We start from the raw sequence: 16,214 nt of genomic DNA on the forward strand, positions 1-16,214 counted from the left end.
TATTCAATTTACTTCCTCTTCTCCTCTTCATAACTTTATCCTTTATGTTGTGGGCAGAATCGCATTGAAGATATGATACTAACACCCATGCCTTTATGGAGCTGTGTTGTTGTGTGGGTCTCAGATCTTAAAAAATACAGATTAAAAACAAGTGATTGACAATTGTGTAGAGAAAATTCCATGTAAAATGTACTTTAGATATAGGTCAAAGTAGGCTTCACTGAACAGGGAGCATTTAAATAGAAAACCCTAAAGCAAGAGAAGGAATTATCCATGCAAAGAATGGTCATTAAGGAAATTTCAAGCATAAGAGACACATGTGGAAACATCTTGAGGCAGCAAAGTTTTTGCCTATGTTCAGTTTAGAGAAGACTTGTATGTTTAAAGCATAGCTGCTTGGTGGAGAGAGTGAAAGAATACTAGGTTGGAGAGATAAGCAGAAGGCTAGCTCTTGAAGGTCCTTGTGGGAGATTGTGAGAGCTTTAGATTTTGTTTTCAATGCAATAGGAAGTCACTAATATAAGTTAGGGAATGATGTTTTAAGAACTTTAAAACATGACTTTGTGTAAAAAATGGATTACAGTGGGGTGAGAATTGAAAAGGCAGTATGATTTAGGTGTTGTTACAGGAAGTTTTCTCTCGGTATTAAAAATGGTTAATTTTTATTCAGCTAGTATATAGGACCCAATTGCAAGAACCAATTAAAGAATTACTTGGCATTTATAAAATTCAGGGCTATTGACAATGATTTGTATAAGAAGAAAAAAAAGTAAACCTTTCACATAGCAATATGATCTGAGCTTCTGGAGTCTTAAAAAAGAAAGAAAATAAATTAAAACCTAAAATATGGGAAAGCAAATGTTCTAAAATCTACATATGGACATGTAATATCCAGATCCAACAGAAAGCTTATGTATCTAGGCTCTTGCCTTTAATCATATACCAGGCTGAGTTCAGAAAGAAAACAGGGATAACGGGCCACACTTTAGGGAGCCTACTAGATTAGAAAAATTCCCACTGTTTGCCTTGTTTCATGGTTTAGCACCTGCCAAAGCTGACTTTCTCAGTAAAGTGTATCTATTGAGCCATGTTGGTGAAATTATTCTATTTTATTTTATTATTTTATTTTATTTTATTTTTCATTTTGGTGAAATTTAAGTAGGGCATTTCTTCTCTGATCCTAAGGGAGTCAGCCAGTGTTTTCTATTAAGTTGGTGGTTACTTGTGAGTCAGTTAAGCAATGTAGGTTATTAAAGAATTCATGCAAGGAAGAGTGGAGTTAAGCAGTGGTAATGGTAATAATCCCTCATCAGGTAAGGGTGAGAGATGCTATGACTCTCTGGGGATGAGTAGAAAGTAAACTAAAGGTAAGTTTATGCTTCTCTGTGGTAGATCATAGAGAAATTTTCTTGTTAGGGTCTGTCACTTTTTACCTAAGCCCAAAAGTCAGACTTCTGTTAGAGACTCTGACCACCCAAGAGTAGCATCCTGTTCTTTGGTAAAGTTTTAGAGAGAGTAAGCTCTAGCCTTCTCTTTGTGACTAGTGGTTATCCAAGGGGTAAAAGGCAAATGATGCATCAGATCTCTCTTTATCCATAGGTTCTGATTTGTTAGCAGGCCTAACTACTAGAGGGACTACTCCTCAGGGACATTATGTAGCACTCACTACTGTGATACCTTACCAAATATCCATATTTCTTTCATTTGGAGACATACTTTTTTCCTTCACTTTTTAACATCTTTAAAATGGGTTGGTATTAAATTGATGGAGTCTTGAAATAACTATAAAGCAGGATGTAATTTTGACATAGTAGATAATGCCCGATATGCATAAACTTGGTGATGGCTGTTCATATTATCATTACCTTAACTAAGTTATATACTTGAGTGGTGCTGTCCATATTGAGTGAGCCTTCTTGGTTAACATTTCAAAAAGATGATGCAGTATTTAAGCATGGTATTATAAACTTATTATATATGTATAATATATATACAAATATTTGATGTTGAAGGAATGATCACTAGTTCACATTTTCTTGCAAAGTAACATCCAAGTATTTTATGAAACTTAAGTAAAGGAATCCCACAAATAGAGATAGCTTTATTGTTCTTTTATTGAGATAACTGCAAAAGGACTGACTAGACCACATGCCAAACTGTGTGGCTAAGTCAGGAAAAACTGGCAAGTCCTTCTTAATAGATCTAATATATTTCAAAAGCCGGTGAGACTAAAATCTGCATAGTATAGGATTTTCCTTTAAGCATTGTAGCATTATGTCAGTGGCCGTGATTTTTTTTTAATGTTTTTTTATTATATTATGTTAGTCACCATACAGTACATCCCTGGTTTTTGATGTAAAGTTCGATGATTCATTAGTTGCGTATAACACCTAGTGCACCATGCAATACGTGCCCTCCTTACTACCCATCACCAGCCTATTCCATTCCCCCACCCTCTCCCCTCTGAAGCCCTCAGTTTGTTTCTCAGAGTCCATAGTCTCTCATGCTTCATTCCCCCTTCTGATCACCCCCCTTTCTTTATCCCTTTCTTCCCCTACCGATCATCCTGGTTCTTATGTTCCATAGATGAGAGAAACCATATGATAATTGTCTTTCTCTGCTTGACTTATTTCACTTAGCATTATCTCCTCCAGTGCCATCCATGTTGCAGCAAATGTTGAGAACTCGTTCTTTCTGATAGCTGAGTAATATTCCATTGTATATATGGACCACAGCTTCTTAATCCAGTCATCTGTTGAAGGGCATCTCTGCTCCTTCCACGATTTAGCTATTGTGGACAGAGCTGCTATGAACATTGGGGTGCATATGGCCCTTCTCTTCACTACGTCTGTTTCTTTGGGGTAAATACCCAGTATTGCAATGGCTGGGTCATAGGGTAGCTCAATTTTTAACTTTTTAAGGGACCTCCATACTGTTTTCCAGAGTGGCTGTACCAACTTGCATTCCCACCAACAATGTAGGAGGGATCCCCTTTCTCCACATCCTCTCCAACAATTGTTGTTTCTTGCCTTGTCAATTTTTGCCATTCTAACTGGCGTAAGGTGGTATCTCAGTGTGGTTTTGATTTGAATTTCCCTGATGGCTAATGATTTTGAACATTTTTTCATGTGTCTGTTAGCCATTTGTATGTCTTCATTGGAAAAGTGTCTGTTCATATCTTCTGCCCATTTTTTGATTTATTTGTTTCTCGTGTATTGAGTTTGAGAAGTTCTTTGTAGATCTTGGATACCAGTCCTTTATCTGTAGTGTCATTTGCAAATATATTCTCCCATTCCGTGGGCTGCCTCTTAGTTTTTCTGACTGTTTCCTTGGCTGTGCAGAAACTTTTAATCTTGATGAAGTCCCATAAATTCATTTTATCTTTTGTTTCTCTTGCCTTTGGGGATGTATCATGAAAAAGGTTGCTTTGGCCGATGTCGTAGAGGTTGCTGCCTATGTTCTCCTCTAGAATTTTGATGGATTCCTGTCTCACATCGAGGTCTTTCATCCATTTGGAGTTTATTTTTGTGTATGGTGTGAGAGAGTGGTCAAGTTTCATTCTTTTGCATGTAGCTGTCCAATTTTCCCAGCACCATTTATTGAAGAGACTGTCTTTTTCCCACCGGATGTTTTTTCCTGCTTTATCAAATATTAGTTGCCCAAAGAGCCGAGGGTCCATTTCTGGGCTCTCTATTCTGTTCCATTGGTCTATGTGTCTGTTTTTGTGCCAGTACCATGCTGTCTTTGTGATCACAGCTTTGTAGTACAGCTCGAAATCCGGCATTGTGATGCCCCCAGCTTTGTTTTTCCTTTTCAACAGTTCCTTGGAGATTCGGGGCCTTTTCTGTTTCCATACAAATTTAAGGACTATTTGTTCCAGTTCTTTGAAAAATGTCCTCGGTATTTTGATCGGGATAGCATTGAAAGTGTAGATTGCTCTGGGTAGCATGGACATTTTAACTATGTTAATTCTTCTGATCCATGAGCATGGGATATTTTTCCATCTTTTTATGTCTTCTTCAATGTCTTTCAAGAGTGATTGAAGTTTCTAGAATATAGGTCCTTTACGTCTCTGGTTAAGATAATTCCAAGGTAACGTATGATTTTTGGTGCTATTGTAAATGGGATGGATTCCCTAATTTCTCTTTCTTCGGTCTCGTTATTCGTGTACAGAAATGCAACTGATTTCTGAGCATTGATTTTGTATCCCGCCACATTACTGAATTGCTCTATAACTTCTAATAGTTTGGGAGTGGCTTCTTTTGGGTTTTCCATATAGAGTATCATGTCATCTGCGAAGAGAGACATTTTGACTTCTTCCTTGCCAATTTGGATACCTTTTATCCCGTTTTGTTGTCTGATTGCTGTTGCAAGGACTTCTAGTACTATGTTGAATAATAGTGGTGAGAGTGGGTATCCTTGTCGTGTTCCTGATCTTAAGGGAAAGGCTTCCAGCTTTACCCCATTGAGAATAATATTTGCTGTAGGCTTTTCATAGATGGTTTTTATGAGATTGAGGAATGTACCCTCTATCCTTACACTCTGAAGAGTTTTAATCAGGAAAGGATGCTGTATTTTTTCAAATGCTTTTTCTGCATCTATTGAGAGAATCATATGGTTCCTGAGTCTTTTCTTGTTGATATGATGTATCACGCTGATTGATTTGCGAATATTGAACCATCAAATGCTTTTTCTGCATCTATTGAGAGAATCATATGATTTTTGAATTTCTCCTTTTGGATAAAATCTGTGACACTGATTGATTTGTGAACGTTGACCCACCCTTGCATCCCAGGGATGAATTCCACTTGGTCATGATGGATAATCCTTTTAATGTACTGTTGGATTCTGTTAGCCAGGATCTTGTTGAGAATTTTGGCATCCATATTCATTAGAGAAATCGGTCTGTAATTCTCCTTTTTGATGGGGTCTTTGCCTGGTTTGGGGATCAAGGTAATATTGGCCTCATAGAATGAGTTTGGTAGCTTTCCTTCTGTTTCTATTTTTTGAAATAGCTTTAGGAGAATAGGTATTATTTCTTCTTTGAATGTTTGGTAGAATTCCCCAGGAAAACCGTCCGGGCCTGGAGTTTTGTTATTTGGAAGGTTGTTTATCACTGACTCAATTTCTTCATAATTAATTGGCCTGTTTAAGAAATCAATTTCTTCCTGTTTCAATCTTGGTAGTTTATAGGTTTCCAGGAAGGATTCCATCTCTTCCAGATTGCTTAGTTTATTGGCATATAGCTGTTGATAAAAATTTCTAATAATCCTTCCAATTTCAATGGTGTTCGTCGTGACCTCTCCTTTTTCATTCATAATTTTAATAATCTGGGTCCTTTCTCTTTTCTTTTGGATAAGTCTTGCCAGTGGTCTGTCAATTTTATTGATTCTCTCAAAGAACCAGCTTCTAGTCCTGTTGATCTGCTCTACTGTACTTCTGGTTTCTGCTTGATTGATTTCAGCTCTAATTTTGGTCAACTGCTTCCTCGTGCGTGGATTAGGCCTGTCCCTCTGTTGCTGTTCCAGCTTCTTGAGGTGAGAATATAAAAACTGCATTTTAGATTTTTCTATTCTTTTGAGTGAGGCTTGGATGGCTATGTATTTCCCCCTTAGGACTGCCTTTGCAGTATCCCATAGGTTTTGGACTGTTGTATTTTCATTCTCATTGGTCTCCATAAATTGTTTAATTTGATTTTTGATTTCCTGGTTTATCGAGTCATTCCTGAGCAGGATGGTTCTTAGTCTCCAAGTGTTTGAGTTTCTTCCAAATTTTTCCTTGTGGTTGAGTTCCAATTTCAGAGCGTTGTGGTCTGAGAATATGCAGGGGATAATTTCAATCTTTTGGTATCGGTTGAGACCTGTTTTGTGTCCCAGAACATGGTCTATTCTTGAGAATGTTCCATGGGCATTAGAATAGAATGAGTATTCTTTGGTTCTGGGGTGTAGTGTTCTATATATATCTATGAGGTCCAACTCGTCGAGTATGGCATTCAAAGCCTTTGATTCTTTGCTTAGTTTTTGCCAGGGTGTTCTGTCTATTTCTGAGAGTGGAGTGTTGAGGTCCCCTACTATTAATGTATTTTTATTTATATGTCTCTTTATTCTGGTTAAGAGTTGGCTTGTGTATCTTGCTGCTCCCCTGTTGGGGGCATATATATTTATAATTGTCATATCCACTTGTTGAATACATCCTTTCAGAATAATATAGTGCCCTTCTGTGTCTCTAACTATAGTCTTTAGTTTAAAATCCAATCTGTCTGATATGAGAATTGCTACCCCAGCTTTCTTTTGAGGTCCATTGGCGTGAAAGATGGTATTCCATCCCTTTACTTTCAGTCTGAATGTATCTTTAGGTTCAAGATGAATCTTTTGTAGACAGCAAATGGATGGGTCATGTCTTTTTATCCAATCTGCAACCCTGTGGTGTTTTATGGGGGCATTTAGGCCATTTACATTGAGACTGATTATTGAGAGATATGATTTTAATGATGCCATGTTGCCAGTAAAGTCTTTGTTTCTATAGATTGTGACTTTCTGTTCTGTATCACTCTTGGGACCTTTTTACTTTTATAGAACCCCCCTTAATATTTCCTGTAGGGCTAGATTAGTGGTTACGAAATTGGTCAATGACTGGCGATTGTGGAAGGTCTTTATTTCTCCATCAAATCTGAATGACAGCCTTGCTGAATAAAGGATCCTTGGCTGCATGTTTTTCTCTGAAAGAGCTTTAAAAATGCCCCCCAACCCTTTCTTTCATTCCAGGTCTGTGTAGACAGGTCTGACGTAATTCTTGGTATGTGAGAAATTTCTTTGCCCTGGCTGCTTTCAATACTGTATCCTTGGATCTAATATTTGTGAATTGCACTATGACATGACGTGGCATAGGTTTGTCGTGGTTGAGCTTGGGAGGGGTCCTCTCTGCCTCTTGGACACGAATTCTTGTTTCCTTTGCTAGATTAGGGACGTTTTCAGCTACAATTTGTTCAAATATCTCTCCTAGACCTCTGTTTCTCCACCCCCTTGGGGATGCTGATGATTCTGACATTGGAATGTTTCATTGACTCAGTAATCTCCCTCAACCCACATTCTTGAGAATGGGTTTTTTTGAGCCAAGTTTCTATTTTAGCTCTCTCTTCTACTAACCCATCCTCCAATTCGCTGATACGTTCTTCTGCCTCATTCACCCTGGCCATCAGAGCCTCTAGTTTTGACTGCATTTGGCTCATAGAATTTTTAATTTCTGCCAGATTCACTCTAATTTCCTCCCTTAGAGATTCTATATTCTCATTAACATTTTCGTTAATACCTTTTTCAAGTCAACACATCATCTTGACCATTGTTACTCTGAATTCCATTTCTGATAATTTGGTTATATCCATATCCATTAGTTCTGTGGCAGGGGCCACAGACTCATTGCCTTTTCTTTGCTGGGGGTGATTTCTCCTTCTCGTTATTCTGATGAGGAGAGGTTGCAGGGTTGTCCAGAGCCCAAATTATTGACCGGGACCCAGGCCATGTGCCCTTGTTTTATAGGGACCTTAGGGATGTGGGCTTCTGATTTTCAGCCTGCCTCTGTGGGAGGGGCCTGCTCACGCCGATACTCAGGCAACCCTGTTTGGGTAGAGTCTCCGCGTCCCCTGTGAGGGGGTGGGGGTGCGGCACACTGTGAGCCGGTATTTCCAGGCTTTTGTTCTCTGGCTTGCTTTCCCTGGCGTGGTTTGTGTGCCTCTTTCTGAGAGTCAGAGCAGCAGTGCTTAATCAGCTCGCCTCCTGCTCAGAACAGAGGGATCGCGGACAAGATTCTCCACTGATGTTCTGGCCACTTTAACTCTGTTTCTGTTGGTGCTGCTCAACCCTGCAGCGTCCTGGGATGTGTGCCCCACAGCTGGTGTCCCAGCCCTCACTTCCAGGGCCAGCGCGTCTCTGTCCTTTGTGTTTCTAACACCACCAGCCGCCCCCCGTTTGCTCCCGGAGCTCCCGGTCTCAGTCTGGTTCCGGTGAGTACACCGGAGGTCCGTTTCAGCCTGGTGGCGCGCGTTCCCCGGCTCACGGTCTCAGTCTGCTCTCTCGCAGGTGCCATCCGCGAGTCCACCCGCTCCCCCGTGCAGGTGGCTACCGCTTCCCGGCACCCGAACGCGGCGGCTCCCTCCCCCTTCCGTTTATCTTCTGATATCTGTGCGTGGTTTCAAGGCTCCCCGCTTCGTACCTCAATACTCAGCGCTGGAGATGTTCATTTGTAGAGATCCAGATGTATCTTCCTGCGTCTCAGGCTGATTCCGTGGATGTTCAGACTGGTCTGGTACCTATCCAGCTCAATTCAGGGGACCGGCTGAAAAAGGGGTCCCCTACTCTTCCGCCATCTTAACTCCATCTGTGATTTTTTTTTTAATGGTACACAGAATAATGGTGTTTCTTACTGTTGATAGCATTTTAGATTAAAAAAATATGGTATTTTAACCTTTCTGAGCCTCACTTTCTTCAACCGAGAAATTGGTACAATAATGGTACCTTCTTCAGAGGAATGTAGGGTAAATAGATTTCTGCAGAGCCCATAGTAAAAACTCAGCAAATACATAATTAATATGAATGCCTACTTGAGATATTTCTGATTTTAGATTAGGGAAGGAAAGTGCACCAAAAAAATAAGGGAAAATGTTATAATATTTTCATCTTGATAAGAAGAATGGGTTATCAACTAGAAAATAAATTTAAAAGACTAGTGTGAGGAATTTGATTGACTAAAAAGCTTTGTCTTCCTACACTATTAACCATATAGTTCAGTACCTCCTAGTTCATGACACTTAATTGGTACTGTTTGCTTGAAGTTCAATGTCTGTTTACAAGTTCCTGTTTTAAGGGCTGACATAAAATCATTCCAGCAAGCAAGTTATTCCAGTCAGTAAAATGTATCACCATCATTATAAGACTTACTGACTAAAAACTAGTTAAAAAACACATCTTCTGATTTTTTAGGGATAGATTTTTTTTTTCTAAAAGAAAAGTCTTCTTGTCATAAACTTTTATTAAAAGAAGCCAGAGAAGTATCTCTTTTTAGAATGCATTCTCTTTACTCTTACCATATTTCCTGTTCATCCTTACTTATATATTTTAGAAAATTCTTCAATTAAGGAAAGAAGAGTTTTATTCAAATTTCAGTAAAGATAATTTTAATTTTAAAATTGATAAAATGGACATAAATAAAAGATAAAAAGCCAGAACAGAAACAAAATATTTAACATATTTATAAAGTTATAATATCCATTGCAAATCCTCAACAAGATATTAGCAAATCAAATCCAACAGTACATTAAAATAATTATTCACCATGATCAAGTGGGATTTATTCCTGGGCTGCAGGGATAGTTCAATATTTGCAAAACAATCAACATGATATATTACATTAATTTAAAAAAGATAACCATATGGTCCTCTCAATAAGTGCAGAAAAAGTATTTGACAAAATACAGCATCCATTTTTTATAAAAACCCTCAACAAAATAGGTATAGTTGGAACATACCTCAATATTATAAAGGCCATGTTTGAAAGACCGACAACTAATATCATCCTCAATGGGGAAAATCTGAGAGCTTTTCCTCTAAGGTCAGGAACAAGACAGAGATGTCTATTCTCACCATTACTATTTAACATAGTACTAGAAATCTTAGCCTTGGCAGTCGGACAACAAAAAGAAATAAAAGGCATCTAAATCGACTAGGAAGAAGTAAACTTTCACTATTTGCAGAGGACATGACACTTAATGTAGAAAACCTAAAAAAGACTCCACCAAAAAATTGCTAGAATACATGAATTCAGCAAAGTTGCAGGATATAAAATCAACATCCAGAAATCTGTTGCATTTCTATACACCAATAATGAAGCAGGAGAAAGAGAAATCAAGGAATCGATCCCATTTACAGTTGCACCAAAAACCAGAAGATAAGACTAAACCTAACCAAAGAGGTAAAGGATCTGTACTCTGAACACTTATAAAAGAAATTGAAGAGGACACAAAGAAATGGAAAAGCATTCCATGCTTATGGATTGGAAGAACAAATACTATTAAAATATCTACACTACCCAAAGAAATCTATGCATTAAACACAATCCCTATCAAAATACCACCAGCATTTTTCACAGCGCTAGAACAAACAATCCTAAAATGTGTATGGAACCACAAAGCCCCCAAATAACCAAAGCAATCTTGAAAAAGAAAAGCAAAGCTGAAGGCATCACAATTGCAGACTTTAAGCTATATTACAAAGCTGTAGTCATCAAGACAGTATGATACTGACACAAAAACAGACACATAGATCAATGGAACAGAACAGAAAACCCCAAAATGGATCCACAACTATAGGGTCAACTAATCTTCAACAAAGCAGGAAAGAATATCCACTGGAAAAAAAGACTGTCTCTTCAACAAATGGTGCTGGGAAAACTGGACAGCAACATGCAGAAGAATAAAATTGGATCACTTTCTACATCACACACAAAAGTAAATTCAAAATGGATGAATGACCTAAATGTGAGACAGGAAATCATCAAAATCCTAGAGGAGAACACAGGGAGCAACTTCTTTGATACTGACAGTAACAACTTCTTACTAGACACATCACTGAAGGCAAGGGAAATGAAAGCAGAAGTGAACTATTGGTATTTTGTCAAGATAAAAACTTCTGCACAGCAAAGGAAACAGCAAAACAAAAAGGCAGCCTATATTTGCAAATGACATATCTGATAAAGGGTTAGTATACAAAATCTAAAGAACTTGTCAAACTCAACAGCCAAAAACCAAATAATCCAGTTAAGAAATGGGCATAAGATATGAATAGATATTTTTTCTAAAGAAGACATCTAGATGGCTAATAGACACATGAAAATATGCTCAACATCACTCATCATCGGGGAAATACAAATCAAAACCATGACAAGATACTGCCTCACACCTGTCAAAATGGCTGAAATTAACAGCACAGGAAACAAAAGGTGTTGTTGAGATGTGGAGAAAGGGGAACCGTCTTGCACTGTTGGTGGTAATGTAAACTGGTGCAGCCACTCTGGAAAACAGTATGGAGGTTCCCCTAAAAAGTTAAAAACAGGGGTGCCTGGGTGGCTCAGTCTGTTAAGGTTCTGACTCTTGATTTCGGTTCAGGTCATGATCTCAGGGTCTTGGGATTGAGCCCCACCTCAGGCTCCCCACTTAGTGGGGGATCTGTTGTCTCCCTCTCCCTCTGCTTGCTCTCTGTCTCTCTCTCTCTCTCTCTCTCAAATAAATAAGTAAATATTTTTTTAAAAAGTTAAGAAAAGAGGGGCGCCTGGGTGGCACAGCGGTTAAGCGTCTGCCTTCGGCTCAGGGTGTGATCCCGGCGTTGTGGGATCGAGCCCCACATCAGGCTCCTCTGCTATGAGCCTGCTTCTTCCTCTCCCACTCCCCCTGCTTGTGTTCCCTCTCTCGCTGGCTGTCTCTGTCCTGTCAAATAAATAAATAAAATCTTAAAAAAAAAAAAAGAAGTTAAGAAAAGAACTACCGTATAATCCAGCAATGGCACTACTAGGTATTACCCAAAGGATACAAAAATCCAGATTCAAAGGGGCACACACACTTCGATGTTTATAGCAGCAGCAGCATCAATAGCCAAAATATGGAAAGAGGCCAGATGTCCCATCAATTGATGAATGGTAAAGAAGATGTGTGTACACACACACACACACACACACACACACACACACACACAAACACACAGAGGAATATTACTCAGCCATCAAAAAGAATGATATCTTGCCATTTACAAAGACATGGCTGGAACTATAGTCTATTATGGTACGTTAAATAAGTCAGTCAGAGAAAGACAAATGCCATATGTGGAATTTAAGAAACAAAATAAATGAACATATGGGAAGGGGGAAAAGGAGAGAGAGAGAGAAACAAATCATAAGACACTCTTAATGAGAGAGAACAAACTGAGGATTGTTGGAGGTAAGTGGGAGGGGGATGGGTTATATGGGTGATGGTTATTGTTATGATGAGCACTGGTTGCTGAATTCTACTCCTGAACCAATATTGCACTATATGTTAACTAACTAGAATTTAAATAAAAATTTGAAGAAAAAAATAAGTAAAAATAAGTTATAATATCTGTGAGGTGAAAAGTTATAAATAAAAAGTCAAAGGGTTTAAGCTTAAGAATAGAAAGTTGAACAACGAATAAGAACAATAACTATCCATAGCTCTCAGAATATAATGGATTAGGAATATATTTTAAAGAATAAAAATAGAAAGCTTGGAAATTAGGGAAATAAGTCAGGGAAAAGGAAAAAAACAATGAAATTAAGACTGGCTAGAAGCAGGTAAGGAATAAGATTTTATATGAGAAAACTGTTTTTAAATGTATGGAGCAGAGAGATCTGCACTTTACCTTCTTTTTCTTCACCTCGTGCCTTAAGTCTCATACCTTATTCACAGAGAAGACATTTATATACTAGAACTCCAGTGAACAAAGAATTGTCAATGAATTTTATGATATGAAAGAACTTCTTGAACTAGAAAGGACTAATTGAATTTAAAGTGTTATTCATTACTTGTGTGACTAGAAACGGATGACAGAATATATCAAAGGAAGCTAGTGTCCAAGTTATTTAGATATTATACTGTTGTTAGTCAAAATACTGAACTTTCTTTGAAAGGAGGTCAATTACTATCATAGAAACTAGAATCAATGTACATTTGACATAAGTAATATGATTTTTAAAAATATATTTATTACTTATATTTATGTCAGGACATCATGTATTATTTTCAGTCTCTGAGTTGTCTACTAGGTTTGGTGAAATAAATTGGTGTTTATAGAAGCTGAGTAAGTGAGGTTTCAGGATAGAGGGCTGAAACATTTTAAACTTGAAAAAGCATTTTATACATGAGGTATTTTACTCTTATTGACAGATTTAATAAAGATAGCCATTACTTATTTTCTATGGCTAATAATAGATGTTCTTCATGAGGAACCAAGACCAGAGCAAAGGCGAAGTTAAATGATCAAGTAAAACACTTGAGAAATTCAAAGTTTATTGGTATCCTCTACAACTTAAGTTTTCTTCCTATTTGGAAGACACCAAAGCCTTTTACTGGCAAGATCATTGTCTCCTGTCATGCTACCTTGATTAGGGTAGGAAGTAGATTAATGCTTCTACCACATGAAAGAAAAAGTTCCATAATTAATTGGGACACTACACACCCATCTTCAGTGAACCTTGGTTGAGTCTTTGGGAGCTCTTTCCTTCCTGCAACATTTCTTTGCATCAGTTTCCTCGTTGACATTTGTTTCCCACTGCTACTTGAGCTCTGTCCTGTATCTTAGTCTACTTGTCTGTGTCCATTATACCATTTACTTTATATTTTGCTGATCCTGTCCTTGTTTCAGACTCTTACTAAGTAAGTACATGCAGGAGTACCATGTTGATTGGTTACCATTTAAAACCATACCTCCCAGACCAGCATGGACCTCCTCTAGTGTAGTAAAGACCATGGTTTTAGACAAACTCTGTGATGGAGTAGGGCTGGGAGCCACAGTGCTACAAGAAATGGCTGTTGCATGAAATTACCTGCTACTGTGCAGAACTAATTCAGTTCCTCCTTTTCTTTTTCGACACCTACCATAATTAAGCCTGATTTTATCACATGAAATCCCTTGAATACTGGTTTTATGTCTAGCCTTTTTCTTTGTCTCCCATATTTATATTTAAGTAAAAAATAGATTTTTTTTTTTTTAAAAAAAGAGGAAAGCCTAGACACTTCATTGGAAAGGTCTGTTGTATTCCGAGTGTTTGCTATGTTTCCAGTTTCTTTCTAAGTAACGTTCCCATAGCCCTTTTGAATGAAGTGCCCAGAAGGGTTTCCTTGTGCATGAGTTGCCATGCTCTATGGTGTACTTCAAATGTCCTGGTAAAAACTAGGTGTGGTATCAGAACTTGAGCCTAAGATAGCAATCCTTAGAATTCCCAAAAACCAATTAAGTAACTTGAGAAAATATCCAATAGGACACCTGTTATAAAACAACTAGTTAATTTCTCTTTCTTGGAAGAGTATAAATAGGAGAAAGGCTGGGAAACTTAAACGACACAGCTTTAATAAACTGACATAGAGAAAATGAATGTGCAAAGACCATTGAGATAGAGAAGCAAATGGAGAGACATTATAGTGAGTAGCTGTGATAGAAGTAGATATAGGCACAATAAGCTGACAGAAACTGAATATCTGGGCCTTTGTAGCAATTAAGACAAAGCAATGGAATGCCCACTAGAGAGCAGACCAGGCAGACCAGGTTAGCTGCCATTTGCTTCTGAATCATTTTCTCTTTATGAGTGCTGAATCATTCAGCTACTTAGAGAGTGTTTTTGGCTTTCTTACTTTACTGTGTAACATTATAATAAGTCTCATCAACTGGATTAACCTATGAGTCTGTTCATTTTAATTCTAAAGAGTCCAAACACAAAAATTATCTAGTGCAGTGGTTCTTAGTGTGGCTCCCAGGCCATCATCATCATCATTGCCTGGGAATTTGTTAAAAACGCAAATTCTTGGACCCTGCTCCAGACCTACTGAATTAGAAACTCTGAAAGTAGGACCTGCCATACTCATATATAAAAATTATAGGTGGTATGGAGGTCAAATAAATAAAAATGGTTCAAACACTACATGTCTTTAATGGTATTTGTATATTGGTGAATTGCAAATTTTGATATATATATATATATATTCAGTTTAGATTGGGAAAGGCAAAATTTTTGCTAATTGGTCATTAACATGTGAGTGAATAAATCTATTCTTCTTTACTTAACAAAATAAAATAATTTGTATATAACATTTCTATTTCAGGTTCTGTTGAAGAATCCAGTATTTATATGCCTAGCTCTGACCAAAGCTTCAGAATCTTTAGTTTTTATTGGAGCTTCTGAATATTTGCCTATATATATAGAAAATCAGTTTTTATTAAAACACTCTACAGCAACTAAAATTGCAGGTAGACCATTTCTGCTCATTGTACTCATTTTGAAGTTTTTATATAAAGTTTTCTTATATGTATTTATGAATATTTCAAATAAGCATAAAGTAGGAATAATAGCATTTGCTCAAGTTTTATTTATCTTATTTTATTTTATTATTTTTCAATGATTCTGTACATTACTCAGTGCTCATCACAGTAAGTGTACTCTTAATCTCCTTTATTTTACCTACTCCCCCACCCACCTCCCCTCTGGCAACCACCAGCTTGTTATCTGTATTTAGAGTCTGGGTTTTTGTTTGTCCCTTTTCTCTTTGTTCATTTGTTTTGTTTCTTAAATTCCACATATGAGTGAAATCATATGGTATTTGTTTTCTCTGACTGACTTATTTCGCTCAGCATTACACCCCCTAGGACCATTCATATGGTTGTGAATGGCAAGATTGCATTCTTTTTATGGCTGAGTAATATTCCATTGTATATATATTTCGCATTGTCTTTATCCATTCATCTATCAATGGACACTTTGGCTGCTTCTACAATTTGGCTTTGTAAATAGTGGCTGTACCAGTTTGCATTCCCACCAACAGTGTACAAGGGTTCCTTTTCCTCCACATCTTTGCCAACAGTTTGTGGTTTTGATTCTAACCATTCTGACATGTGTGAGGTGATATCTGATTGTGGTTTCAATTTGAATTTCCCTAATGATGAGTGATGTTGAACATCTTTTCACGTGTCTGAAATATGTCTCTTGTAGGCAGTATATAAGTTCTATTTTATTTATTTATTTGAGAGAGAGAGATAGAGAGGTGGGGAGATGGGCAGAGGGAGAGGGGGAGAGAGAGAATCTTAAGCAGGCTCCACACTAGGTGTGGAGCCTGATGTGGGGCTTGATCTCACGACCCTGAGATCATGACCTGAGCCCAGATCAAGAGTTGGGCGCTTAATCAACTGAGTCAACCAGGCGCCCCCTCCCCCACTTCTTTTAGAGAGAGAAAGAGATACACATGTTATTTTTAATCCCTTCAGTCTAAATGGGGACACTTAGACCATTTACTTAAAAATAATTATTGATAGGTACATACTTATTACTATTGAGTTTACTGTTTTCTAGTTATTTTTGTAATTCTACTCTGTTTCTTTCTTCTAATTGATGACTTTCTTTAGTGTTACGTTTGGATTGCTTTCACTTTATCTTTTATATGTCATTAT

At 37.6% G+C, this 16,214-nt stretch overlaps 1 protein-coding gene across 1 annotated transcript in view; it reads left to right on the forward strand.

The window, feature by feature from the left end:
• Positions 1–16,214, forward strand: part of SLCO6A1 (solute carrier organic anion transporter family member 6A1) — a 96,953-nt gene that overhangs the window by 24,022 nt on the left and 56,717 nt on the right. The window contains exon 9 of the mRNA XM_040621958.1: positions 14,876–15,020. Coding sequence (XP_040477892.1) covers positions 14,876–15,020 — 145 coding nt within the window. The remainder of the gene's footprint in view (positions 1–14,875; positions 15,021–16,214) is intronic.

Source organism: Ursus maritimus, unplaced genomic scaffold (genome assembly GCF_017311325.1).
Source record: "Ursus maritimus isolate PB19 unplaced genomic scaffold, ASM1731132v1 scaffold_5, whole genome shotgun sequence".
In the NCBI taxonomy this organism is placed as follows: Eukaryota; Metazoa; Chordata; class Mammalia; order Carnivora; family Ursidae; genus Ursus; species Ursus maritimus.